This window comes from Dermochelys coriacea, chromosome 6 (assembly GCF_009764565.3).
Source record: "Dermochelys coriacea isolate rDerCor1 chromosome 6, rDerCor1.pri.v4, whole genome shotgun sequence".
In the NCBI taxonomy this organism is placed as follows: domain Eukaryota; kingdom Metazoa; phylum Chordata; order Testudines; family Dermochelyidae; genus Dermochelys; species Dermochelys coriacea.
The window spans coordinates 35,932,655-35,960,130 of NC_050073.1; the positions used below are offsets into that span (position 1 = coordinate 35,932,655).

At 41.8% G+C, this 27,476-nt stretch overlaps 1 protein-coding gene across 4 annotated transcripts in view; it reads left to right on the top strand.

The window, feature by feature from the left end:
• LOC119856604 overlaps positions 1-27,476 on the top strand; it is an 83,884-nt gene that overhangs the window by 44,662 nt on the left and 11,746 nt on the right. For all 4 annotated transcript variants that reach the window (XM_038404276.2, XM_043515764.1, XM_038404275.2 and 1 more), the window contains one exon: positions 1,616-1,727. In XM_038404276.2, coding sequence (XP_038260204.1) covers positions 1,677-1,727 — 51 coding nt within the window. In that variant the 5' untranslated portion in view covers positions 1,616-1,676. The remainder of the gene's footprint in view (positions 1-1,615; positions 1,728-27,476) is intronic.

A 27,476-nucleotide genomic window follows, 5' to 3' on the forward strand; every position in this document is an offset into this window, starting at 1 on the left:
CTGTGGCTCCTGTACCATAGCGTTGGCCCCACTTCAGCCCCTTGGCTTTTGCCACAGCATGCAGATGGGGTCCTCTCCCTGCAATGTACCTTTCCTGGCCCTGGGTTGGGGTTTTTTGTGAGGGTCTTGTGTTCCCCCATGCTCCCTGGTAGTTGGGGGCCCCGTGCAAGTGCACTGAGACTCCCTGTGCCTAATCTTAACGTCCCCTTCCCTGTGCAGGGGGCAGAGTGTCCAGCTGAAACTCACGTTACTAGGGCTATTGCTTCCCAGGGACCGTGGGAAACAAAGCATAAATTAGGTCCTTAAGGACTCCTGCCGCCTACCACACACATTCAGAATGTTTCCTCTGACTGCCTTCCCACACAGTACTCATCTTCCAAGCAGAAGAAGGCGTGTTTAAAAGAGCTGTGGAGCTGAATTCAGAACCTTTTGAAGCAAAGGGAATGAAGAAGCACATCCATTCCACAAGTTCCCTCACTTAGCCCAACCAGCTCACCCCTCCTTCCCAGCATGCTGGAAAAAAAGATCATTTTAGGATTTGGGGCCATTTTGAAGATTCTAAACCAAAACAGTCTGAGGATCACTGGGGTAGAATATATGATGAGCTGGCTAGCAGAATTCTCAGAAACAAATCCCTGTCTGTGCTGGTCAGGAACCACAAGTGATTCATGTTTCATGATTATACTTAATAGTTTTGTCTGTAATGTGTGGCTATTATTTATTTACTTCAGGGGTAAAAGTAACTTAAGGGACATACCGGTACACAAGGTGGCTGGGGTCCTGAGCAAGGTGGAAGGGTGGCTCTGGGCCCCTGGAAGGGGTGGGGCTGGGGCCGAGGCCGGGGCCAGACTCCCCCAGCCAGCCCTTGAGCACTGCCTGGCCCGTGCCACCTGGGGCTCTGGTGGCGATTTAAACAGCCAGTGGCTGCCGCCACTAGCGCTACCCTGGAGTTCCAGCACTTTAAATCACTGCTGGAGCCCCGGTGCTTCCAGCCACGGCTGCTACTCCAGGGCTCCGGCATCGATTTAAAGGGCCTGAGACTCTGGCTGCTGGCATAATAGCGACAGCTGGAAGCCCCGGGCCCTTTAAATTGCTGCCGGAGCCCCCGGCCGCCGCTGCCACTCCCGGGGCAGTGACTGGAGCCCTGGGCCCTTTAAATTGCCACCGGATCCCCAGGATAGCGGCAGTGACCAGGAGCACAGGGGCTCTGGCAGCAATTTAAAGGGCCCAGGGCCCCAGATGCTGGTGCAGTAGCAGCGGCCAAGAGCCCCAGGCCCTTTAAATCACTGCTGGAGCCCCATGGTAGCGGTGGTGAGCCCAGGGGCTCTGGCAGGCCCCAGGGAAGCTGCCCCTTTTTCCCCCCCCATCAGTGGCCCTGCCAGTACGGTGTGTACTGGCTCTTACCGGTATGCCATAGCGGCTTACTTTCACCTCTGATTTACTTACTAAATAGTGTGATGGTGGTTTTTTATGTACATAAAAGGAGAAAAGTAAAACTCCTCTCCTGCGAGATACAGTACCATTTGAAGGCAAGATAACACTAGATATATATTTACATTATGACATCCACACCCTGCAGTGAAGAGATACTTAGTGAATATATCATTTCTTTCAGGGGAGGAACGTTACTTATACCTGAAGTGCTGCTGTCCTGATTGTGACCCAAGAACCTCTTAATGCCAACTGGGAAAGGGGTGCAGAGGGGTTACAGGAATCTCAGGAGTCTGGTGAGTAAATTCTAGTTCACCAAAGAATGTCATGCAAGGTCTCACATAAAAGCCAGTGTCACATTGGCCATCGAGATCATTGCAAAATTCATGTACAGATGTTGTGTAAGGAGTTATAACCAAAAATATGTTCTGAAAGTCTGCATCTGTGAAGCTGGCCAACAGCAATGGTGAAAAATAGCTTCTGATTATAGACTGAATGCACTATAAAAATATGCTGGTTCAATATATTTAACTCAGCCTAGCACCCCCTTCTCTATACTGGACACAAGGGCTAGTAGATGTCCTAAGGTAGCATGCCTACATCTGTTTCTCTTTGGGATGGGCATAGACCCCTTTTGCTTATATGGATCTGGAAACCCCTGACACAAAAACACATATAAACAACATTAGGCAGAGGAATGGGTGCAAGTCAACGGGCTGAAAGGGGATGGGAGACAAAGGAATCCAAACAGTGAAACATTAAAAAACAAACAAACAAAGCCCACAATACAGTAATCCCATCCCCCACATCCAGATATGCCCATAAAAATTTATTTTCATTGAAATTTAGTGTCTAAATTACTTCTTAAAATGGGACATAAACCTAGGTCATTTAAGAGCCTGTTATGAAAAATTTACCCTATGTCTTCTTAAATGCATGTTCTCCACAACTCATTTAGACACACACAAGAAAGGATGCTATGCAAAATCCATTCTATTGTCCCTCCTGCATGGGATCCCTTAACATTCATTCCCAATCTCTCCAAAGAGAGGACTAGTCCACAGACTAGTTCCCAAGGCAATCCTGTTTTACTGAAATCCATTACAAATCACAATTGGACAAAGAAAGAGAGACCAGATAATTTATGGAATTAGCAACATGATACAGAGCTTCTCACTTCTATATCATAGGTGGGTCAGTAGTAGCTAGATATCATTACCATCTGATGCAGGGGTAGGTAACCTGCGGCATGCAAGCTGATTTTCAGTGGCACTCACACTGCTCAGGTCCTGGCCGCCAGTCTGGGGGGGTCTCTGCTGTGAGCCCGGGGTCCCAGCCGCCAGCCCAGGGCTCTGCAGCCTCCTCCAGCTGTGGCCTACTGGCCCCAGCCTGGGGCAGTGAGGGGTGCAGACAGGGTCAAGAGGGCGCACAGCTCAGTACCCCCATCTTAAAAATGGTTCCAGCACCACTGTACTGGATATTTTTAAGTCCTAATTTGCTGCTTACATCATCGTGCATGTCGTCTGTCGTGATTTTCTTTCCCCACTGTAAGTTGAGGGGTACATTTGACAAAATGTCAGCTCCTAAGAAAGCAAAGTTAGATGTGCATTCATTTCAGCCTTTTTGGACAGAGACATTTGGATCTATTCAAAAGAAGGACCATGCTGTCTGTGCTTTCTGTTGTGAAAGTGTTGTTTGTTGCACATCAAACGTTCAATGACGTTGTCAAAAAAGCACAAGAAAACCTTTCTTGATGAAGCAGACAAGACTGAATCGATCAAAAAGGCAGTAGCAGGATATGAGAAGCAAAGCAGTGTTTTTAAATGTTTAGGTGTAAGTAAAAAGAAAGCCACAAAAGGAAGTTATAAGATTGCACAGTGCATAGCAAAAAAATGGAAAGCCGTTTACGGATGGGGAATATATAAAGTTTTTTTCAGCAGTTCAGAGGTTTTGTTCAATGATTTGCCAAATAGGAGCATATCTTTATCTAGAATAAAATAATGGCCTATCTCTGCCAGAACAGTTGAGAGACGAGTAAGCGAAATGGCAGAAAACATTATGGAAAGCAGACAACTGCATTAAAAGACAGTAGTGTTTAGCATTGCAGTTGATGAAAGCATGGATATAAACAATATTCCATGATTGGCAGTTGTTGCAAGATATTGTGCTTCCGATGAAATCCAAGAGGAACTTTGTTACCCCAAACCCCTGCACAGCACAACAAAGGGGGAAGAAACAGTGGAAAATTATGTAAACCATTTTGAAGAACAAGGAGTTGACATCAGAAAAATATTGTGTAACAAGAGATGGTGCTCTCGCCATAGTCAGAAAACAGAAGGGATTTGTAAAGTTACTTGAAGATCAAATTGGCCGCTCGACCGTCAAATTTCACTGTATCAACTATCGAGAAAACCTGCGTACTAAAATTTCTAATTCAGAGCTTAATAACGTGTTGAATACAGTGGTGCGAATTGTGAATTTCCTTGTTGCTCTATCTGCTTTGACTCACAGTTTCAAGCGCTGCTAGAAGAGATGGACAGTACTTATGACATTCCACTTCACAGCAACATTCAGTGGCTAAGTCGTGGCAAGGTTTTGGTGTGCTTTGTAAACTGTTTTGATGCAATCAAGGCTTTTTTGTTGGAAAAAGGACAAAACTACCCTGAACTGAATGATGACAAAATGTCTGTGTAAGCTCATGTTTCTAACTGACATCACCACTCACCTAAATGAACTCAACCTCTGTCTCCAGGGCAAATGGTTCTTTATGAAGCCTGGAAGGCATTTGTTATAAAACTAGCAGTTTTTTCTTGGGATATTCGAACTTCGACTTTCCGCTACCTCCCACACATAAAAGAGCTGCACATTGCACTGTCAGTGTCGAAGAGATTGGAATGTACATGCAAGAACTGGAATCAGAATTTTCTGACAGATTTCAAGATTCAGCAATTTGGCCTAATGCTTTCTTTTGTAATTAAACCTGAAAAGTTCATCGAAAGTGACTTGGATTTGTCTGTATTTCAGTGGCTCGGCGTTGAAGATTTCGAAACGTAGCTCATTCAGTAAAAAAGTTCAGAATTATGGGCATCAGAGATTGGAGATCTGCGGAGTGCACTTGAAGCTACCAAGAGAGATCATGGGGTCTCTATTCTGACCTGCTGACCCTGCCAGTGAAATTTAACTTAAGAAAATTGTGTTTGCAATGCTTTCAGCATTTGGATCCACATATCTGTGTGAACAGGTATTTTCAACACATGAAATCTGTCCTCTGTCCCTCTTGGAACCAGTTAACAACTGATCACTCAGAAGCCTATGTGCAGCTTAAAGTATCCAAATATGTGCCAGACATTGGGAAACTCAGCAAGGAAAAGCAAGGGCAAGGATCACACTAAACTAATAAGATCTGCATTTTAATTTAATTTTAAATGAAACTTCTTAAACATTTTGAAAACGTTATTTACTTTACATACAATAGTTTAGTTATATATTATAGACATAGAAAGAGACCTTCTAAAAACAGTAAAATGTATTACTAGCACATGAAACCTTAAATTAGAGTGAATAAATGAAGACTCGGCACACCACTTCTGCAAGGTTGCCGACCCCTGATCTAATGGCATGTTTGGTGGCCTATGTGAGATGAGTTTGGAAGGTCTCAGTCCAGCTCGATTGGAGTCCCAATCACAAAACACACCATCACATTTGGCTCCAATTGGTATTCTTGATAGCTTTTCATCAGAAAGGACCGTGCTGAATTATCTACAGAGACAGAGTCCCTTCTTATCCCAGAGCTGGTTCCTTCAGGTCCTGATTGAGGAACATCAAATTCAAATTCAGCCCCTCAAATTAAAAAAATCCTGAGTGTGGCCCTGAAGAGTAATGACATTAAAAAGAAACATGTTTTTTAAGCCAAAGTCATAAATTTGGGGTCTTATTTGTCTTCTGGTTTGGGGGGTTTGTGTTTTTAAGCCTTTCTTCTTTATTAGGACTGGGAACATATTTGAAATGGAAGCTGAGAGTCTGATGTAATCAAGTGAGTCCAGGACCTGGATTTTTTTTAAAAATACCAAGATTCACAAGATTTGGGAGTAGTGCATGTGGCATGTTCAAGGCATATATTTGTTTGGAAAGGAAACAGTCACCAGTGATGGGTTTTTGGGTAGAGTATAGTAGCATGCTGTCCATTCAAAATTTTATGAAGAAAGGTATACAGGGAGACCTCAATGGTCAGATTTTCAGAAGTGCTCAGTATCCATTGAAAACAATGGGAGCTGAGCACTTAAAAAAAATCTAGCCACTAGAATATAGATGATCCATGTCACACAGTTTCAATCCAGATATGAATTTGCTCAATGGAGAAGAACAAGAGAATAGTACACATTTTGAATTTTATTTTTCTTTCTAAACTGACTTTCTGGTCCTAGGTAAGAGGGAGAGAACATTTTCAAAGTTTTATTAACATTTAAATCACAAAGTAAATTTATTTTCTGCCACTGCAGTTTCCCTTTTTTGCTCCGCTCCCAGTAGCCTCTTTCCTTTTGCAAGCCAAGGATCCAGATTCACAAACCCAGACTTTACCCTCAGACTAATGTGGAATGCTTCAGTGTGTACAGAATTCACACTGACTAGGACTTTTGGAAATGCATTAATGAAAGTCATGTAAATTGTTCTAGGTCTGCCCTATGCTAAAACCAGCATCGACTATAGAAAAACAAGAATTAATACAGTCTGTGGAAGTAACATATCCATGATGGTTTCAGAGTAGCAGCCGTGTTAGTCTGTATTCACAAAAAGAAAAAAGGAGTACTTGTGGCACCTTAGAGACTAACAAATTTATTAGAGCATAAGCTTTCGTTCTCAGGGGCTCTGTTTTTTCCACCAAATGCATCCGATGAAGTGAGCTGTAGCTCACAAAAGCTTATGCTCTAATAAATTTGTTAGTCTCGAAGGTGCCACAAGTATTCCTTTTCTATATCCATGATGCTTATAGTTCAGTAATCCCAGGGATATTAACATCTCATGCAGCCATAAAAATAAACTTGTGATTATGTGGATTTCATATTATGTATCTCTCTCTCTCTCACACACACACACATACACACACCCACCCCCCTGGATATTTTAAAGTCGGTGTGTTATCATCCGCTGAGGCTCTCAGAGAACAAGGAATTGCCTCACTGCATCCCTGCAGACTCCCTAGCATTAGGGTCCCACTATCACAAACTAGGACATGAGTGGTCATACCTGGTGATAGGAGCAGGAGCTAGAGCCAAGGGGTTACAGCTAGAGCCAGGAACCAAAGCCAGGGATCAGAGCTAGAAAGCTAGCAAGGAAACAGGACAGAAGCAGGGCTGGGAACAAGACAAGCACAAAAATAATCACAAATATGAATGTAAATATTAAGCAAACAAAGATCAGTTGTTGCTGTTTGACTTAAGATCAGGCTTGCTGACTTCCTGGGCCAATCAAGTGGAGTGGTCAATCAGACAGCCTTGCTGTGGTTCAGCTGTGCTCAAAGGCTGCCCGGAGATAGGACAGGTACAGCTGAAAATCCTTATTTCTGATATCTGCATTGCACCTCCAGTGACTTTAACACCACTTTCTCCCCATGTAGGATGGCTTATCTAGAGATCTACAAAACCACAGTTAATACCTACTCTATTGTATAACAGTGAGTCAAGTACAGTATTATATCCATTTTGTAGACTAGGATATTGAAACAGATTAAGTGATATGCCTAGGATGATACTGGGAATATGTGGCAGAAGTCTCCAGAGTCCCTGTCCTGTGCCTGTTTTTCCTCCTTTTATGTTTGTTTATCTTCACTTTAAGGCCTTGTTTTCACAGGCAATTTGTTAAAACATTCCACCATTTTCCTAGCAATGTTAGAAATGTTAAGGGAGATCAGCCACTTAGACAACAGGGTTATTAAGATGCCACTGTCCACCAGAACCTTGCCTACACTAGACTCCCACCACAGGAGATGCAACTCTAGAAGATTTTAACAAAAATGTCAGTGTTGATGAGACCTATTTTGTCCCATTTTAGCATCTTTGTATGGATCTCTTTCACAATCTAAAAGCTTATCAACATGATAAAGGGTAGCTTATGGCCTTGTCCACACAAACTTACATCAATTTAGCTAAGGATGTTTTTAAATCAATTGTGTTAAACTGGTGAAAAACCCTGTATAGACACTTATTTTGATTAAAGAGTAGGTGATGTCAATTTTAGAAAAATTGATTCCTTACTGACAAATTTAAATGAAATAAACTGTCTATCAAAGATTTTGTACTAGGTTTGTGTGTGTGTGTATATATATATATATTCCTATTATGACCGTATGGCCACAGGCTTTACAAAAAGAACAATAACCATAGTAACAAAATACATGCTCTATCTGAAATACTAGGGTTTGTGTAATTTTCCAGTTCAATCTTTCTCAGTCTAATAAGTATAAAATGACAAAACATTGGCAGTGCCAGTTTTTAAAAGGCATATAGTTCTTTGAAAGCTGGATTTGTTGGGATATTATAATATTCTGAACTTAATGAAGTGCTACAAATCCTGAATGTATGGTTAGAGAATGACACCCTGTAGTGGGTTTTGAAAATATCTGCATCTGAATGGTACTCTTGAACTCTGTAATTGACTTCCTGAATCATAGCGTGTTTCTTTTGTCCTTTATGCAGAATTATAATTTAAGGTTCCAAATGCAATAAACTTCTGTTAGTGTGCAATAAGCTCATTCATCTTAAAAATAGTAATCTGAAGAAAGTTCAATGTAACTGTTTTTTTCATACAACTCATGTCAAACGGCTTTTCAAAATACAGGATTTAATAAGAGCTTTAATTAATGAGTGTACCATTTCAGAACCTGCCATAAGAAAGATGTGAACAAACTGGAGAGAGCACAGAGGAGAGCAACAAAACTATAAGAGGTCTAGAACAGATGAGTAAAGATTGAAAGAATTGGGTATGTTTAGTTTAGCGATGAGAAGGTGGGGGTAAAGATAATACTCTTCAAATATATTAAGGTCTGTTACAGAGAGGATGGTGATCAATTGTTCTTCATGTCCATTGAAGGTAGGGCAAAAATTAATTGGCTTAGTTTGCAGCAAGGGAGATTTAGGTTAGATATCAAGGAAAAACTAATCATCAGGGTAGTTAAGTACAGGAACAGGTTACCTTGGGAGGTTGTGGAGGTTTCTAAGTCTTTGGAGGTTTCTAAGAACAGGTTAGACAACCAACTGTCAGGGATGGTCTAGATATATTTAATCTTGCCTTAGTATGGGGGATGGGGTGGACTATGTGACCTTTGAGGTCCCTTCCAGCCCTACATTTCTATGATTCTGTAATGCACTCATATCTGTTCACTAGACTATTTTCATTGTATTTTAAATTTGTTTAAATTTTGCCAATTCCTATTATATTACTTTCATATCACGAGGGCATTTTTTAAAAAAAACCCTAGTACTAGATGTTTCATCCCAGAAGACATGACCTAGTGTTGTAAACCTCAGGCTTGAGGCTCCCTGTGTTTATAGTCTCAAATCCCAGTAGGTGATTTAATATAGCATTTCAGCTTTTGTGAAAAATCAAGTAAATGGAGGTATTCCAGGGTTGAATTTAACCTGTAATTTATAAATTCACGCTTTCCTATAGAGACCAATTGATTTTATATTTTATATTTGAAAGAAGAAGAAGTAATATTAAACATCTTGATTGCTTCATGGAAAAGTAAACCAGTATCCCCAGTTTCACCAAAAGAGGTCCCTCAGCTCCCTCTGGTGTCAGTATAAATTGGGGTACTCAGAATCTAGCAAGACTGCATCTCTGCTCTCTACCAGTGGATCACATTATATTCAGACATAATTTACTTAAGGTGTAAATACCTTCCTGTTTTGTATGGTTATTCGAAAGGCTAACATGATTTTAGATTATTATATAAACTTCTTGATAGGAATATTTAAAAAAAATGAATTAGAAATAGCCAAAATAATTGTTTAGAACAATGCACAATATACATTGAAATTATAACATTATCAGAATCCCCGAATACTGTGATGAAAGTCAGTTTCTAGATTTTTCTCAAAAAAACTTTCTTGTTTGCATGAGATATCTCTTGAATGTCATTTGAAAACAAAATGTTCCTATGGTTTCTAGTATCTAAGAGCCCTAGCCAGCAAAAAAATATCCATGGAACTCAGACATGCAACCCTGGAACGATCTTAGGTGTGTAGGAGGATGACCATACACTAATCATTTGGATTTGTCACAGCATACTCAGTGGAGCCACAGAGTCATAGAAACAGGAGATGTAAAAGACCATATCAGTCATTTTGTTTCTAGTCCATCCCCATGCATGTACAGCAGTGTTCCCCAGAGCAGAGGTTCTCAAACTGTGGTCCATGGACTACCAGTGGTGCACGAGTTCCATTCAGGTGTTCTGCAGATAGTTCCCTCTAAGGTGCGTGCTTGGGTAGCCGCACATGAGAGAATGAAGGGCCACCCACCTAATTAGTTTCAGAGTAGCAGCTGTGTTAGTCTGTATTCGCAAAACGAAAAGGAGTACTCGTGGCACCTTAGAGACTAACAAATTTATTTGAGCATAAGCTTTCGTGAGCTACAGCTCACTTCATCGGATGCATTCAGTGGAAAATACAGTGGGGAGATTTATATACACACACACACAGAGAACCTAAAACAATGGGTATTACCATACATACTGTAAGGAGAGTGATCACTTAAGATGAGCTATTACCAGCAGGTAGGGAGGGTGGGGGGAAGGAAGAAAACCTTTTGTGGTGATAATCAAGGTGGGCCATTTCCAGCAGTTGACAAGAACATCTGAGGAACAGCGCGGGGGGGGAGGGGAAAATAACATGGGCAAATAGTTTTACTTTGTGTAATGACCCATCCACTCCCAGTCTCTATTCAAGCCTAAGTTAATTGTATCCAGTTTGCAATTAATTCCAATTCAGCAGTCTCTCGTTGGAGTCTGTTTTTGAAGTTTTTTTGTTGCAGAATAGCCACTCTCAGGTCTGTAATCGAGTGATCAGAGAGACTGAAGTATTCTCCGATTGGTTTTTGAATGTTATAATTCTTGACGTCTGATTTGTGTCCATTTATTCTTTTATGTAGAGACTGTCCAGTTTGACCAATGTACATGGCAGAGGGGCATTGCTGGCACATGATGGCATATATCACATTGGTAGATGCGCAGATGAACGAGCCTCTGATAGTGTGGCTGATGTGATTAGGCCCTATGATGGTGTCCCCTGAATAGATATGTGGACAGAGTTGGCAACGGGCTTTATTGCAAGGATAGGTTCCTGGGTTAGTGGTTCTGTTGTGTGGTTGCTGGTGAGTATTTGCTTCAGGTTGGGAGGCTGTCTGTAAGCAAGGACTTGTCTCCCAAGATCTGTGAGAGTGATGGGTCGTCCTTCAGGATAGGTTGTAGATCCTTGATGATGTGTTGGAGAGGTTTTAGTTGGGGGCTGAAGGTGATAGCTAGTGGCGTTCTGTTATTTTCTTTGTTGGGCCTGTCCTGTAGTAGGTGACTTCTGGGTACTCTTCTGGCTCTGTCAATCTGTTTCTTCACTTCAGCAGGTGGGTATTGTAGTTGTAAGAATGCTTGATAGAGATCTTGTAGGTGTTTGTCTCTGTCTGAGGGGGTTGGAGCAAATGCGGTTGTATCGTAGAGCTTGGCTGTAGACAATGGATCGTGTGGAGTGATCTGGGTGAAAGCTGGAGGCATGTAGGTAGGAATAACGGTCAGTAGGTTTCCGGTATAGAGTGGTGCTTATGTGACCATTGCTTATTAGCACCGTAGTGTCCAGGAAGTGGATCTCTTGTGTGGACTGGTCCAGACTGAGGTTGATGTGGGATGGAAATTGTTGAAATCCTGGTGGAATTTCTCAAGGGCTTCTTTTCCATGGGTCCAGATGATGAAGATGTCATCAATGTAGCGCAAGTAGAGTAGGGGCATTAGGGGACGAGAGCTGAGGATGTAGACTTGATGTAAACCTGAGGTTGAAAAGGATCCTAAAGGGAGCAGGAAAGAATCCCCTAATTATCCTTCATGTGGGAACAAATGATACGGTAAGATTCTCGCTGGAAAGTATTAAGGTAGACTATGCTAGGCTGGGGAAGACGCTTAAGAAAATTGACCTTACACCATACACCATCAACCTCAGCCTGGACCAGTCCACACAAGAGATCTACTTCCTGGACACTACGGTGCTAATAAGCGATGGTCACATAAACACCACCCTATACCGGAAATTACTGACCGCTATTCCTACCTACATGCCTCCAGCTTTCACCCAGATCACACCACACGATCCATTGTCTACAGCCAGGCTCTACGATACAACCGCATTTGCTCCAACCCCCTCAGATAGAGACAAACACCTACAAGAGCTCTATCAAGCATTCTTACAACTACAATACCCACCTGCTGAAGTGAAGAAACAGATTGACAGAGCCAGAAGAGTACCCAGAAGTCACCTACTACAGGACAGGCCCAACAAAGAAAATAACAGAATGCCACTAGCCATCACCTTCGGCCCCCAACTAAAACCTCTCCAATGCATCATCAAGGATCTACAACCTATCCTGAAGGATGACCCATCACTCTCACAGATCTTGGGAGACAAGTCCTTGCTTACAGACAGCCCCCCAGCCTGAAGCAAATACTCACCAGCAACCACATACCACACAACAGAACCACTAACCCAGGAACCTATCCTTGCAACAAAGCCCGTTGCCAACTCTGTCCACATATCTATTCAGTGGACACCATCATAGGGCCTAATCACATCAGCCACACTATCAGAGGCTCGTTCATCTGCGCATCTACCAATGTGATATATGCCATCATGTGCCAGCAATGCCCCTCTGCCATGTATGTTGGTCAAACTGGACAGTCTCTACATAAAAGAATAAATGGACACAAATCAGACGTCAAGAATTATAACATTCAAAAACCAGTCGGAGAATACTTCAGTCTCTCTGGTCCCTCGATTACAGACCTGAGAGTGGCTATTCTTCAACAAAAAAACTTCAAAAACAGACTCCAACGAGAGACTGCTGAATTGGAATTAATTGCAAACTGGATACAATTAACTTAGGCTTGAATAGAGACTGGGAGTGGATGGGTCATTACACAAAGTAAAACTATTTGCCCATGTTATTTCCCCCACCCCCGCACTGTTCCTCAGACGTTCTTGTCAACTGCTGGAAATGGCCCACCTTGATTATCACCACAAACGGTTTTCTTCCTTCCCCCCACCCTCCCTACCTGCTGGTAATAGCTCATCTTAAGTGATCACTCTCCTTACAGTGTGTATGGTAATACCCATTGTTTCATGTTCTCTGTGTGTGTATATAAATCTCCCCACTGTATTTTCCACTGAATGCATCCGATGAAGTGAGCTGTAGCTCACGAAAGCTTGTGCTCAAATAAATTTGTTAGTCTCTAAGGTGCCACAAGTACTCCTTTTCTTTTTCCACCTAATTAGTGGAGCTGCGCAGGCATGGCTCAACTAATTAGGTGCCTGGACTCTGGAGAAGATGCACATGTAAGGTAAGGTGGCGGCCTTGAGGGGAATAGGAGTAGGTGGGAGGGGGCAGTGGGGTGAGAAGAGGGCGGGGGGAATTTGGGACGTTCAGGTCCGTGGCCGTCAGAGAAAGAGGTGACTACGGCTGCCAGAGAGAGATGGCCCTCCTTCCTAGTCTCAGCTCTGTGGCAGGGGAGAGACCCCTCTCCTTCCCAGCGTCAGCTCTGTGGCTGCTGTGGCAGAGGAGAGACCCCTCTCCTTCTCAGCTCCAGCTTGGGGGCTGCTGCGGCAGGGGAGAGACCGCTCTCCTTCTCAGCCCCAGCTCAAGTGCTGCTTTGGCGGGGGAGAGAGGGCACATCCATTGCATTAGAAAGGTAAGACTACTGATATTAAAATATGAGTTGTGTGCTTTTATTTGTAGGAAAAAAACGTTAATTAAGGTTTTTTTAAAATATAGCACTTTTATCCAAAGCACTTTACAATAGTTAGCTAATGGTACAAACAACGTTTGGAAAGATCATTAAGTGGTCCGCCGAGACCCTTAGCAATTTTAAGTGGTCCGCGAAAAAAAGAGTTTGAGAACCATTGCCCTAGAGCATATTTTCTACCACTTTTTTTCCAGTTTAAATAGTCTTCTTTGGGAGATTTTCACAATCTGGTAGATCTGTGGGAAATTTTAACCTGATATTCAGCCTACATTTTCTCTTTATTAATGTCAGTTTGACTGGAACTGAAAATTGAGGCTTGTATTTTCTTCTCCTGTACTTGGGGTGTCCTTTGAATAGGTTTATCTTTTTTGAAAATAAGAGACTAATTCTGTCTCTTATAACTTTTTCTCCCTCTATGCTTTGGAGTTAGTGCTTCTGTCTCCTTGTACTTTGATTACATTCCTTTTTCATGTAAATGCCACGTAGTATCTTTGAACAATTTATTCCCCCGTTTAAACTGCTTGCTTTTCTTTTTTTACACTAGAGGGAGCATTTTACTGTGCTTTCTTTTTGCTGCTCTTGTATTTTCTATGTTCACAGAGATGTATTTGCTTATTGTTCTTTTTACATATTCATATAATCATGGAATGCATTTTATCTAGTTTGTACACCGTACTTGGAAAATTTAGTGTTTTGAACAAATTACCATTCACAAATTATTTGAGCATGTGTGAATGTAACGCTTGTGTCTCATGGATTGTCAGTCCTTATACATGAAGTCTTTCATTTATCCACGGAATGGGTACAGCCAAAGCAGGAGCAACACAAGCTTCCCACACTGCACTGCAGACGTGTCTCAAGTCTGATTTTAAAGGGACTACTTTGAGAGGTGATAGGTTAATTTATTCTCCACACCTATTCAATCCTTGTTCTCTTTGTTAAGACTGCAAATAAAAGTACCAATTGCTGTGGTGTATATTGTGATATAGTCCTCACAAATCTTATATCAGTTTAACTAAAATCAGTTTTTAAATCAAGTTAGTTAAACTGATGGAAACTTCTGTGTTGACACGGTTAAATCAGTTTACAATGGACTTGTACTGATTTAGCTTAATTCAAAATGTTTTGATGTAAGTCAGTTGTAAATGGATTTAAGTGTGTCCATACAGGTTTTGTATCAGTTTAACTAAATTTATTATAAAATAACTTTTAGTTTGACAGTGCCTTAAAGTCTGAATAAAAACACTTCCTCTCAGTCTCCAGTCTATTATTTCTTGTGGTGTCATAGTCTCACTAGTTCTCCAATTTCCATATAGTGTGCCAGAAAAAATGGGCTAGAAAGAACCTGATATTTCTAATGCTGAAGTAGAAAAATCCACATTAAAAATAAACAAATAGACTTTCACGCTTTCTTTATACGCCAGTAAGAAACAAAAAAGGAGACATCTTATTTTTCTCTTTGCAGATCACATTTAATGTGGTATTAACTTCATAGCCCTTGTGGGCTCATTTAAATTATTAAACGATTATTAAGCAAGCAACAAACCTTGAACATGAGTAAAATAACCTTTTTATACTCCTTTATACTGTTTCATTTTGCTGATTTCTTGGCAGCAGTTTTCAAAGAGAACAGTCATTCCAATGAATTGATGGTAGGGTTTACCAGCTATATTGAACCATAATGCAAGTATGTATTTCTGAGACATACTTAATATATTGAGTATAGAGTGTGGTTCTGTAAATGATCAGAGGTGATTTTGCTTCTTGTTTTTTTGACATTTTTCCCTGTGCGTTTTTTAATCTGCCATCTCCTGTAGTACCTTACATCCACCAGAAAGATGGGCAAATAGACTCTTCATGCTGTTGTTCTGTATCTGTTTGGTAATATCAAAGTGTGACCAGCTCAGCACTCCACCAAACTTCACAATCAAAATCAAACTTCATAGATCCTTTTTCATTGGTTATCTTCTTCAAGTTTTTGATCCAAGATTATTTGGGAGGAAATCTCAGCCAAGTTTGCCAACAGGCTTTGTACATTTGTTGACTTTGCAGGTCTACAGTATGTTAGAAGCAAAAATAATGTAATTTAAAAAATGTTCTGCTCCCTAACCAAAGTAGCAGTGGTATCTTCTGATCTCAAACTGAAGCTCAAGCTTGGTTAGTACTTAGCAGGGAAACCCAGCAGCAGAAAGTGGTGGGTAGGTTCAGCAGGTGGCACACTTTGTCTTTGAGTCAGCATGAATCAAGGCTCAGGTTGGTGTTAAACTGTACAGTTTTGATGCCGATTTCAGATTACAGATAGGTAATCCATGTACAGAGGCCTTGAAGATAGTACTCTTTGGTTAATGACATGGACTCAAGAAATCAGATTTTCTACTAACTTTTTAGAAGGCCATCAATAGCAAATACATAGAAATGCTTATCAGTTCTGTTTGCAAACAGCATCTTAGTTTTTCCTTTGGAGGTATGACTTAACATCTAAAGCAGGGGTGGCCGACCTGTGGCTCTGGAGCCACATGCGGCTCTTCAGAAGTTAATATGTGGCTCCTTGCATAGGTGCTGACTCTGGGGCTGGAGCTACAGGCACCAACTTTCCAATGTGCCAGGGGGTGCTCACTGCTCAACCCCTGGCTCTGCCCCTACTCCACCCCTTCCCGCTCCCTCCCCTGAGCCTGCAGTGCCCTCACTCCTCTCCCCAGAGCCTCCTGCAGACCACGAAACAGCTGATGGGGAGATGCAGGGAGGGAGGGGGAGGCTCTGATCGGCAGGGCTGCGGGTGGGTGGGAGGTGCTGGGAGCAGGGGGGTGGAGGAGCTGATGGGGTGCTGCTGATGCATTACTGTAGCTTTTTGGCAAGGTACATTGGTAAATTCTGGCTCCTTCTCAGGCTCAGGTTGGCCACCCCTGATCTAAAGTTATTTTTAAGAGGAAAGATAGGATGAGACTGTCAAAATCTGAATTCTATTAAATTCATGCAATGCAAACTAACTGCAAATTTAGTCAATGGTGTTACTTTGGACATAGTCATGTAATTTGGTTTAGGATGTGACAGTTCATAATGTAAATTTGAAGGAATTTCTTTTATAACCTTACCTTAAAAGTTTATAGTCCTTTCAAGAGTAAATGTCTGCCATTTCTTTAGGTTTCAGAGTAGCAGCAGTGTTAGTCTGTATTCGCAGAAAGAAAAGGAGTACTACATACAGTGTGTATGTAAGGAGAGCTACATACAGTATGTAGGATAAAACCCATTATTTCATGTTCTCTGTGTGTGTATATAAATCTCCCCAGTGTATTTTCCACTGAATGCATCCGATGAAGTGAGCTGTAGCTCACGAAAGCTTATGCTCAAATAAATTTGTTAGTCTCTAAGGTGCCACAAGTACTCCTTTTCTTTTTGCCATTTCTTTAATTACACTAATTTTAAAACTTTATTAAATCTCTGGATACACTGTACTAATGTTACAGGAACTCAGTTTGAGTATCAGGAGAAAAGTATATCCCAGTATATCAGTTCTGAGTTCATGAATTGATGAACCAATGTCAGTTCAACACTTAGAGTCCTTTCTGCCATCCATACATTGCAGTGATATAAATGTTAAAAAAAAAATAAAAATCATTCTCAGCTGTGCAATGGACTCTGAAATGTTTTCTCTGGATGATGCAGAGCCCTGTCTTTTTATTTCAAGTAATTAAATCAGTGATGGGTTCAGATCTAATTTCATACTGAGGCAAGTCTTCCTTAAAGTGATGTAACTGCAGTCAATTGCTTTGCAAAAAATTTGAACAATTTCATTATGAGAACAGACATGCTCTGGAGATGGAGCCTATAAGAAGGAGATGGCTGGCACACTTTCTAAAATCATATATCAACCATGTTTCCTTTAGTCTCCCCCGTTGTATAATCCAAGGAGCAGATTTGTGGGTGGATTTTTGGCAACGAACAATTAAATACAATTTTGTCTAAATATTTTGTGATCTCTCATATATCACTAACACTGTCAGATTAAAAATCATGGATCCTAGCAATTGCCAAAGCTGCTGCAAGTTTAATGAACTAGTCCCCTTAGAGACTACTCTATGCAAGGACTGGGTTGGCATGGCACTTTAGCCCCATGGAATACAGCTATTCCAGCTTTATACCACCTTGGGAGTCCCCTGTGTGCTGCCCTAACACTGTAAAGCAGCTGGAAATGGGAGTGAGGGGAGGCAGAGATGTGGCTTTTATAGATGTGCACAGCTTCTAAAAAGAAACAAACTAATAATAAACAGGTTTCAGAGTAGCAGCCTTGTTAGTCTGTATTCGCAAAAAGAAAAGGAGTACTTGTGGCACCTTAGAGACTAACAAATTTATTTGAGCATAAGCTTTCGTGAGCTACAGCTCACTTCATCGGATGCATTCAGTGGAAAATAAACAGTGTTTGGGGACAGTTTGAGCTGTTGTTCCCTTGATCATCCTTGTTCAGCCTCAATTAGCCTTGTGATCACCCTCCCCTGTGTGATTAACAAGAGGGTAGGGCTGACCTAGGAGGAAAAGCCAGAGGCTAAGCAACCAAGGGGAGCTAGCAAACAGGGGACTGCAAACAGGGGAGTTTGAGAGAGAGCGAAGGAGATCCCCCTGCTGAATGAACAAGGTACAAGTACTAACCTTGGGGTGAGTGAGTTTGTTTGTGGTTTTTTTTCTTTCAGGTTATTTCAGTTACAGGGTCAATTGAGATTGTGTGTTTGGGGACAGTTTGAGCCATTGTTCCCTTGATCATCCTCAATCAGCCTTGTGATCACTCTCCCCCTTTCCCTCCCCCCCCTTGATTAATGAGGGGGTAGGGCTGACTTAGGAGGGTAGGCCTTAAAAGCCAGAGGCTAAGCAATCAAGGGGAGCTAGCAAGCAGGAGTTTGAGAGAGGGAGTTTGTAAGAGGGAGTCATAATATTATCACAGGTTTCAGAGTAGCAGCCGTGTTAGTCTGTATTCGCAAAAAGAAAAGGAGTACTTGTGGCACCTTAGAGACTAACAAATTTATTAGAGCATAAGCTTTCGTGAGCTACAGCTCACTTCATCGGATGCATTTCCGATGAAGTGAGCTGTAGCTCACGAAAGCTTATGCTCTAATAAATTTGTTAGTCTCTAAGGTGCCACAAGTACTCCTTTTCTTTTTGATAATATTATCATTATGATTTTGACAAATAGGGAAGAACTGGTTGAGAATTTGAAAGTGGAAGGCAACTTGGGTGAAAGTGATCATGGAATGGTAGGAGGGAGAACAGCACAATAAAGACAATGGATTTCAAGAAGGAAGACTTTAGCAAACTCAGGGAGTTGGTAGGTAATATCCCATGGGAAGGAAGTCTATGGGGAAAAACAATTGAAGACAGTTGGTAGTTTTTCAAAGAGACATTATTAAAGGCACAAGAGCAAACTATCCCACTGCATAGGAAAGATAGGAAGTATGGCAAGAGACCACCCTGGCTTAACCAGGAGATCTTCAATGATCTAAAACTCAAAAAAAGAGTCCTACAAAAAGTGAAAACTCGGTCAAATTACAAAGGATGATTATAAGCAAATAACAGAAGTATATAGGGACAAAATTAGAAAAACCAAGGCACAAAACGAGATCAAATTAGCTAGGGACGTAAAAGGAAACAAGAAAACATTCTACAAATATATTAAAAAGAAAAGGAGTACTTGTGGCACCTTAGAGACTAACAAATTTATTAGAGCATAAGCTTTCGTGAGCTACAGCTCACTTCATCGGATGCATTTGGTGGAAAAAACAGAGGAGAGATTTATATACACACACACAGAGAACATGAAACAATGGGTTTATCATACACACTGTAAGGAGAGTGATCACTTAAGATAAGCCATCACCCACAGCAGGGGGGGGAAAGGAGGAAAACCTTCCATGGTGACAAGCAGGTAGGCTAATTCCAGCAGTTAACAAGAATATCAGAGGAACAGTGGGGGGGTGGGGTGGGGGGGAGAAATACCATGGGGAAATAGTTTTACTTTGTGTAATGACTCATCCATTCCCAGTCTCTATTCAAGCCTAAATTAATTGTATCCAGTTTGCAAATTAATTCCAATTCAGCAGTCTCTCGTTGGAGTCTGTTTTTGAAGCTTTTTTGTTGAAGTATAGCCACTCTTAGGTCTGTGATCGAGTGACCAGAGAGATTGAAGTGTTCTCCAACTGGTTTTTGAATGTTATAATTCTTGACGTCTGATTTGTGTCCATTCATTCTTTTACGTAGAGACTGTCCAGTTTGGCCAATGTACATGGCAGAGGGGCATTGCTGGCACATGATGGCATATATCACATTGGTAGATGCGCAGGTGAACGAGCCTCTGATAGTGTGGCTGATGTGATTAGGCCCTATGATGGTATCCCCTGAATAGATATGTGGACAGAGTTGGCAACGGGCTTTGTTGCAAGGATAGGTTCCTGGGTTAGTGGTTCTGTTGTGTGGTGTGTGGTTGCTGGTGAGTATTTGCTTCAGATTGGGGGGCTGTCTGTAAGCAAGGACTGGTCTATCTCCCAAGATCTGAGAGAGCGATGGCTCGTCCTTCAGGATAGGTTGTAGATCCTTGATGATGCGTTGGAGAGGTTTTAGTTGGGGGCTGAAGGTGATGGCTAGTGGCGTTCTGTTGTTTTCTTTGTTGGGCCTGTCCTGTAGTAGGTGACTTCTGGGTACTCTTCTGGCTCTGTCAATCTGTTTCTTCACTTCAGCAGGTGGGTATTGTAGTTGTAGGAATGCATGATAGAGATCTTGTAGGTGTTTGTCTCTGTCTGAGGGGTTGGAGCAAATGCGGTTATATCGTAGCGCTTGGCTGTAGACAATGGATCGAGTGGTATGATCTGGATGAAAGCTAGAGGCATGTAGGTAGGAATAGCGGTCAGTAGGTTTCCGATATAGGGTGGTGTTTATGTGACCATCGCTTATTAGCACCGTAGTGTCCAGGAAGTGGATCTCTTGTGTGGACTGGTCCAGGCTGAGGTTGATGGTGGGATGGAAATTGTTGAAATCATGGTGGAATTCCTCAAGAGCTTCTTTTCCATGGGTCCAGATGATGAAGATGTCATCAATGTAGCGCAAGTAGAGTAGGGGCATTAGGGGACGAGAGCTGAGGAAGCGTTGTTCTAAGTCAGCCATAAAAATGTTGGCATACATGTACATTGGCCAAACTGGACAGTCTCTACGTAAAAGAATGAATGGACACAAATCAGACGTCAAGAATTATAACATTCAAAAACCAGTTGGAGAACACTTCAATCTCTCTGGTCACTCGATCACAGACCTAAGAGTGGCTATACTTCAACAAAAAAGCTTCAAAAACAGACTCCAACGAGAGACTGCTGAATTGGAATTAATTTGCAAACTGGATACAATTAACTTAGGCTTGAATAGAGACTGGGAATGGATGAGTCATTACACAAAGTAAAACTATTTCCCCATGGTATTTCTCCCCCCCACCCCACCCCCCACTGTTCCTCTGATATTCTTGTTAACTGCTGGAATTAGCCTACCTGCTTGTCACCATGGAAGGTTTTCCTCCTTTCCCCCCCCTTCTGTGGGTGATGGCTTATCTTAAGTGATCACTCTCCTTACAGTGTGTATGATAAACCCATTGTTTCATGTTCTCTGTGTGTGTGTATATAAATCTCTCCTCTGTTTTTTCCACCAAATGCATCCGATGAAGTGAGCTGTAGCTCACGAAAGCTTATGCTCTAATAAATTTGTTAGTCTCTAAGGTGCCACAAGTACTCCTTTTCTTTTTGCGAATACAGACTAACACGGCTGCTACTCTGAAACCTACAAATATATTAGAAGCAAGAGGAAGACCAAGGACAGAATAGGCCCGTTACTCAATGAGGGGGGAAAGACAATAACAGAAAATGTGGAAATGGCAGAGTTGCTTAATGACTTCTTTGTTTTGGTTTTCACCATGAAGGCTGGTGGCGATTGGATGTCTAACATAGTGAATGCCAGTGAAAATGAGGTAGGATCAGAAGAGGCTAAAATAGGGAAGGAACAAGTCAAAAATTACTTAGACAAATCAGATGTCTTCAAATCACCAGGACCTGATGAAATGCATCCTAGAATACTCCAGGAGCTGACTGAGAAGGTATCTGAGCGATTAGCGATTATCTTTGAGAAGTCATGGAAGATGGGAGAGATTACGGAAGACTAGAAAAGGGCAAATATAGTGCCCATCTGTAAAAAGGGAAATAAGGACAACCCGGGGAATTACAGACCAGTCAGCTTAACTTCTGTACCCGGAAAGATAATGGAGCAAATAATTAAGCAATCAATTTGCAAACACCTAGAAGCTAATAAGCTGATAAATAACAGTCAGCATGGATTTGTCAAGAACAAATTGTGTCAAACCAACCTGATAGCTTTCTTTGACAGGGTAACAAGCCTTGTGGATGGGGGGAAGGGGTAGATGTGGTATATCTTGACTTAAAGTAAAGCTTTTGATACTGTCTCGCATGACCTTCTCATAAACAAACTAGGGAAATGCAACCTAGATAGAGATACTATAAGGTGATGCAAAACTGGTTGGAAAACTGTTCCCAGAGAGTAGTTATCAGTGGTTCACAGTCATGCTGGAAGGGCATAACGAGTGCGCTTCTGCAGGGATCAGTTCTGGGTCTGGTTCTATTCTATATCTTTATCAATGATTTAGATAATGGCATACTGAGTACACTTATAAAGTTTGCGGATGATACCAAGCTGGGAGGGGTTGCAAGTGCTTTGGAGGATAGGATTATAATTCGAAATGGTCTGAAGTAAATAGGATGAAATTCAATAAGAACAAATGCAAAATACTCCACCTAGGAAGCAACAATCAATTGCACACATACAAAATGGGAAATGACTGCCTAGGAAGGTGTACTGCTTAGGAAGGAGAAAGGGATCTAGGGATCATAGTGGATCACAAGCTAAATATGAATGAACAGTGTAACACTGTTTCAAAAAAAGCAAACATCATTCTGGGATAGTGTAAGGGGACATGGCCCTCTGCAGGATGGTGGGTCACCACCCCGCCTCACTACACCCTCTCTGCTGGGTTGGGGAATACTCAGTCTATGGCCCAGACCTTCAGGCAGGGCCCTGCAAGCAGTACAATATAAACCCAGGCCCTGGATCAGGGCAGGGCCCGCAAACAGAAGCTCAGGCCCTCTGGGAGGGACTGAGCAAATAGTTTAACAGCAAACCCCAGCTCCCGGCTTTGAGCGACCAGGGAGAGGGGGAGACTGCCACCCGCGAGGTGGGTGGCAGGGGGGACACAGAGGACACACTCCACTGCGTCCCAACCCGGGGCCCAAGCAGCGGCAGAAGACTCGCTGCTGTGTCAATGGGGATCCTGGCCGCAACACACTGAGATTGGCTCTGACAGTGCTGCAGCCAGACTAGGGTCAGCTGCCCCTAGGTTACTTCCGGACTCCCCCTCGTAGGATACCTGGGTCAGGGTGGTGTCCTCAGAGGGTTCCAGCACCATGGGTTCCTCTGGGTAGCTGACGAGGGGTAGGCTTTGCAGCTCCTATGGGTAGGTGGCGATGGGTAGGCTTGGGAGCTCCTCCATGCACTGGTCAGCATTAGGCATTGGCTGGTTCGACCAGTCCTTGGGTCGGCCACGGATTGCCGGGGTCTCCCAAGCCGGAGCCAAGCCACAGGCGTCTGACCTCTCTGGGGGCTGCGTGAGCTCTGGGGTTGGGCTTTTATACTACCTGTCCTGTGCCTTGAGCTCAGGGGGGGTGGGTGCAGGATCCACTGGTTCTGCCCACTTTGGTGTCCGGGGAGGTTCTTCCCTCTGCGGGCTGGTGGGGCACCACACCACCTCGCTACAAATATATTAGCAGGAGTACTGTAAGCAAGACATGAGATGGGGGACAACTGCAGCTGCCATCCACTCCATGCACTCTGGTTTGGCCCATTTGGAGCCAGATGGAGACCTGAGATCTAATTTCAGCTCTTCCATTGATTAATATTAGTTCTGTGCACTTCAAAGCTCTTCTTATTGAGCAAAGCATGGTACTTGTATCTTAGGAGTCAGGCAAGTAATTTCTTCCAGTTTTATAAATAAGGTGACTGAAAGGTTTTAACAGCTAACATCTGGCAGAGGTAAGACTAGAACCCAGATCTATAAGTCTCATCTATGAAGCCAAACGTTCAGATTTTTAACTATTTAGGCTTTGCTCTTCTCAATGTTGCAATGCCTAACTAATTTAGGAGCCTAATTCTATTTTTTTAAAAATTGATGTATTCATGTACCTAAGTCTTTGAAAGATAATCAGACTTGGGCTCCTAGGTCAGTTAAGAATTCCAATGATAAGCCTAACTCCCTTTCAGAATGAATGTAATGTATCTATAGGCTTAGCAATGCTGTTTATAAGTAGGGCCCTACCAAATTTGTGCCAACTTTCTGACTGAACAAAATTGAACACCCTTGTCCCTCCCCTTCTCTGACGCTCCGCCCCACTCACTCCATCCCCCCTCCCTCCTTCGCTTGCTTTACCCCAATCTCAATCACTGGCTCATTTTCACCAGGCTGGGGAGAGTGCCTTTTCGACTCGGTGTTCTGGTTGAAAACTGGACACTTGGCAACCCTAATTTGCAGGCATGAAAAATGCATCACAGACCGTGAAATCTGGTCTTTTGTGTACTTTTACCTACACAGAAGTAAGGGTGGCAATACCATGCAATGCCATCGTTCTGTGCTGTTGCTGGTGGCGGCGCTGCCTTCAGAGTTGGGTGACTGGCTAGCAGCTGCCGCTTTCCACTCTGCCTTCAGAGCTGGGCGGCCGAAGAGCGGCGTCTGCTGGCCGGGTGCCCAGCTCTGAGGGCACTGCCGCTACCGGCAACAGCGCAGAAGGGTGGCATAGTATGAACACATGCACAAAATTTGCTGTTATGTTGTGACCAACCCATGAAAAATGTGTGATTTGTGCGCGATTTAAGTAGACCCCTATTTGTAAGCCACTAGTTTCATGCCACTCCAGAGTCAGGAAAAGAACCCAGGATTACTGATTTACAATATTCCTCTGTTGTCCAGGAAATAGTTCTGTAAGTGTGTGTGTTCCATCCCTCTCTAGTGGCTGGTCCACAGGGAATATAATAGTCTACTAAATGTAGTTCTTTCCCTCAAGTGGTAGAGATCAGTGATGTGGATCTAAAGTTCCTGGGTCACAATCCTGCTAATGACCTATGCAGAATCAATACAGTTCCATATGACGGAATTTGTTTTTTAAATTTGCTTCCTAAAAACATAAATTACATTTAAAAATCGTAAGTTAAAAGAATGTCAAGGCTGCAAAATCAAGCACTCAAATGTTAATAAATGCTGGAATTAAGATTGCATGTACAACCTTAATTTGGCTCCCCTGAGTATGCATTATGATATACTTCTTAAATACATGATCATATGTTTTGTACTACAGGACCTCTGCCTCACTGACAGACATTGAATAATAAAGAGAAGAGAGGATTTTCTCTTGTGTTTAATGCATCAGATTGGGACCCAGGAGATCTAGGTTCTATACCTGGCTCTCTTACCAGCTTCCTATACAATGGAAGACACAAATATCACAATTCATATGCCAAAAAGGTGGCAGGGGGCGGCGGAACTTCACTGACATCTTCTAAGTGTTTGACTTTGCTCTGTGTTTTTTTTTTTTTTGGTGTTGTACACTAATACAAACTGAAAGAATATAGCTATGGCTATAATGATCATGCAGTGTCAGCACCTGAATATTCGTAGATCAAATAGACTACCAAATTAACATTTACTGAATTGTGCCAATATAGGTTTGGAAAACCCTTCTTTTGGATGCATTTTCTTCTATTAAAAAATTGTATTTGGCTGGACCAGAAAAATGAACAAACACACAAATCAGTTTAACACTAAATGAAAAGCAAAAAATAACTATAAGATACTTGTTTAGGATTAATTTAGAGAATTCTTTTAATCTATAAGAGTGTGTGTATAATATATATACAACACATCACTTTATTAAAGATATATTCTATTAATTGTGAAAACAAGAGTAGAAAATTAATTTCCCTCCCACAATCTTAATGAAGGAATAAAGAAATTAATTTCCCATTGCAATTAGGGGTTTATCCACTCCTTCACATATTAAGAAATTAATGTAACAGATCCAGTCAGCTGAACAGAGTCTCTGATTTCCCCTGCCCCCTATCCCTAACACCAGGTCCTTCTTTCACATAAAATTATGAAAAATAAATTTGAAAGAGTCTACAAAAGGTATCTTAACTTCAGCCTCTTAGTGTTTTTAGATCCTAATATTTACGGATTTGGGGCCCAATCCTGTTTGCAATGAAATCTTTCTATGGATTTGATTTGAGGTTACTTGCTAATTCTGGGTCACCATTAACAAGAATTTTTTCCTTGCATTTATTTAAAAAATATATTTTTTAAAATATCTCCTTGACTTACTTTATTTTCCTCACTAGCATTTGATTTTTTTAATTTTGTCAAATGATCCCCTTTTTTACTTGACTCAAATGCTAAAGAGAGGGGGGGAAAGCTCCCAAACATGGAATTGTCTTTAATGCTCTGCATTCTGAAAAATCTAGATTTGATCACAAAAGTTTGAGAACTTGAGAATGTTATTAAACAATCACCAGGGACCAAGTTTTGCCTTGTAGAACCATGAGTTTGTGCTACAACAAAATAATTTGAAATTCTGCTGGGACAGGTTTTTTTTGTTTGTTTGTTTTTTGGTATTTTATTGCATACAAAAAATGCTAAACTCAGAGTTTTGTAACTGTAAAACAAAACTCACAAATTTCCTTAAGGTATTTAAAATAAGGTATTTAAAATAAGTTTTATATTGCTCTTGATATGTACATGACATTTTTTCCTTTCTTCAAAATATACATCTGAATTGAATGAAAGGTGCTGACACTGATAATATTGGAAATTATTTTTTCTTAAGGGAGCCAAATCCTTCTTATCTTACTACTTACACAAATAGTCCAATTGACTTAAATGGGACTACTCACATTATGACTTGAGCAAGTTTTGGCCCAGATAGGGGATAGGATCAGCAATATTCATTTTCCTTAAAGAAAATATTCTGAGAATTTCAGTGTTTTTTGATTTTGAGAGGGTACAGTTCAGGTGAAAATCAGGGAACAGGCAAATAGAGGTATCATTGTGTTGGAATTTCAAAGTCTCAGCAGTATCAATGCAATTTTCATTCTCTTCCAAATGTCTGCCAGGTCCATTATGTTATGGTCTCAAGAATCCTGGAATAACTCCGGTAGGACACTGAAACTTGCCACAAATAGCAAGTTTCAGTATCCTACTGGAGGATTCTTATATGGGCTCCTACATGATGCAGAACACACTGGCCCTGATCCAGCAAAGTACATAAGTATATGCTTAACTTTAAACATGAGAGAAGTCCCATTGGTTTTAAAATGACTACTTGTATACTTAAATTTAAGCATGCACTTTTAAATTATTTATTGGATCCCAGCAACTTGTAGGAGTGAGCCATATTTCCAATGAAATACTAAGCTAGATCTCATCCAAGACAGCAGCAAGAAAATATTTGTGACTATGTCTAGGGCAAGGAGATAACTACATAAAACAGTTCTTAACCTCTGCAAAATTTTCATGTGGAAAACTCTTTGGAGAGGCTCTTGACAATATTGTGGAACAAAACAAAAACATGTTCTTCCAGCACCTAGGGACAATAGAAAATGTCAATGCCAAAGGATTTTCTTTCATCAGTTTTAATAAAGAAAGTCCGGGAAGACGCAGGACTTTGATTACAAAAGGCTCAGACTATGGAACAGAATTAGTAGAGGAGGAATAGGCAGATCTACCACTAATGTCCTGGACACGCAGGAAGAAAGACAAGATGCAAGAGATGTGTTTGCATCAGGCTGCAACTTTAACCACTTAAGCCATCTGGGAGCTAACAGATGTGGGTGTGAGAGAAGGGCCCAGCTGGAGGGGCAGGACCTATGTATCCTCCCCTGGGTGCACAGAGGCTGTCTGGTCATGCTCCCCCGCCACCTTCCT